At 39.5% G+C, this 597-nt stretch overlaps 1 protein-coding gene across 1 annotated transcript in view; it reads right to left on the bottom strand.

Annotated features, from left to right (window-relative positions):
- Nucleotides 1-400, bottom strand: part of LOC111700000 (uncharacterized) — a 25,807-nt gene extending 25,407 nt beyond the window's left edge. The window contains exon 1 of the mRNA XM_023470806.1: nt 204-400. Within this exon, the coding sequence (XP_023326574.1) occupies nt 204-234 (31 nt within the window). The 5' untranslated portion in view covers nt 235-400. The remainder of the gene's footprint in view (nt 1-203) is intronic.
- Between the last annotated feature and the right edge of the window lie 197 nt (nt 401-597).

Genomic DNA, 597 nt, shown 5'->3' with positions numbered 1-597 from the left:
GGGGGGGTTCAAAAATCGTATACAAGGAAATTACCGAGGGGGGTCCAAAAATCGTATACCAAGACACCCGGGGAGGGGGGACGAGATCCTGAATAAATTACCGACAGCACTAATATGATAAAATAATATTATAAGGTTATTGAGTAGTAAAAGAACATTAATTATTATTTAAAGTTTTCAAGTAAGTAATAGAAGAAACCAACCTTCATCGGATCTCCTCCTCTTCTTCTCCATGATTCTTGAATACTAAAGGATACACCAAGAAACTTTAAAGGCAAAGCACTACACTGTCGCTGAATTGAATATTGACAAACCGACTAACGAAGATTAAACCACGGTGTGAACCACCTAATCAACTAGAGTGCTGAGTGATGCAATAGGAGTGAATTTCCCGCCAAATCTCTCACTTGGCCGGAAATGGCTTAATCAATGCCGCGGAGAAATCCAGTTTATTTATCAAGGAAGAAACTAAAATCGTCTTCGAATGCAGCCTATATAGACGGAGGCCGTTCCTTCCATAAACTACATTGGTCGACAACTTGACGTCTCCTATATTGGTCGTCAAATGTACGGAGAAATATCTATCTATCAGATAAG

This window comes from Eurytemora carolleeae, unplaced genomic scaffold (assembly GCF_000591075.1).
Source record: "Eurytemora carolleeae unplaced genomic scaffold, Eaff_2.0 scaffold221, whole genome shotgun sequence".
Classification (NCBI taxonomy): Eukaryota; Metazoa; Arthropoda; class Copepoda; order Calanoida; family Temoridae; genus Eurytemora; species Eurytemora carolleeae.
The sequence above is the reverse complement of the archived record's forward strand: the minus strand, read 5'-3'. Positions and strand labels throughout refer to the sequence as shown.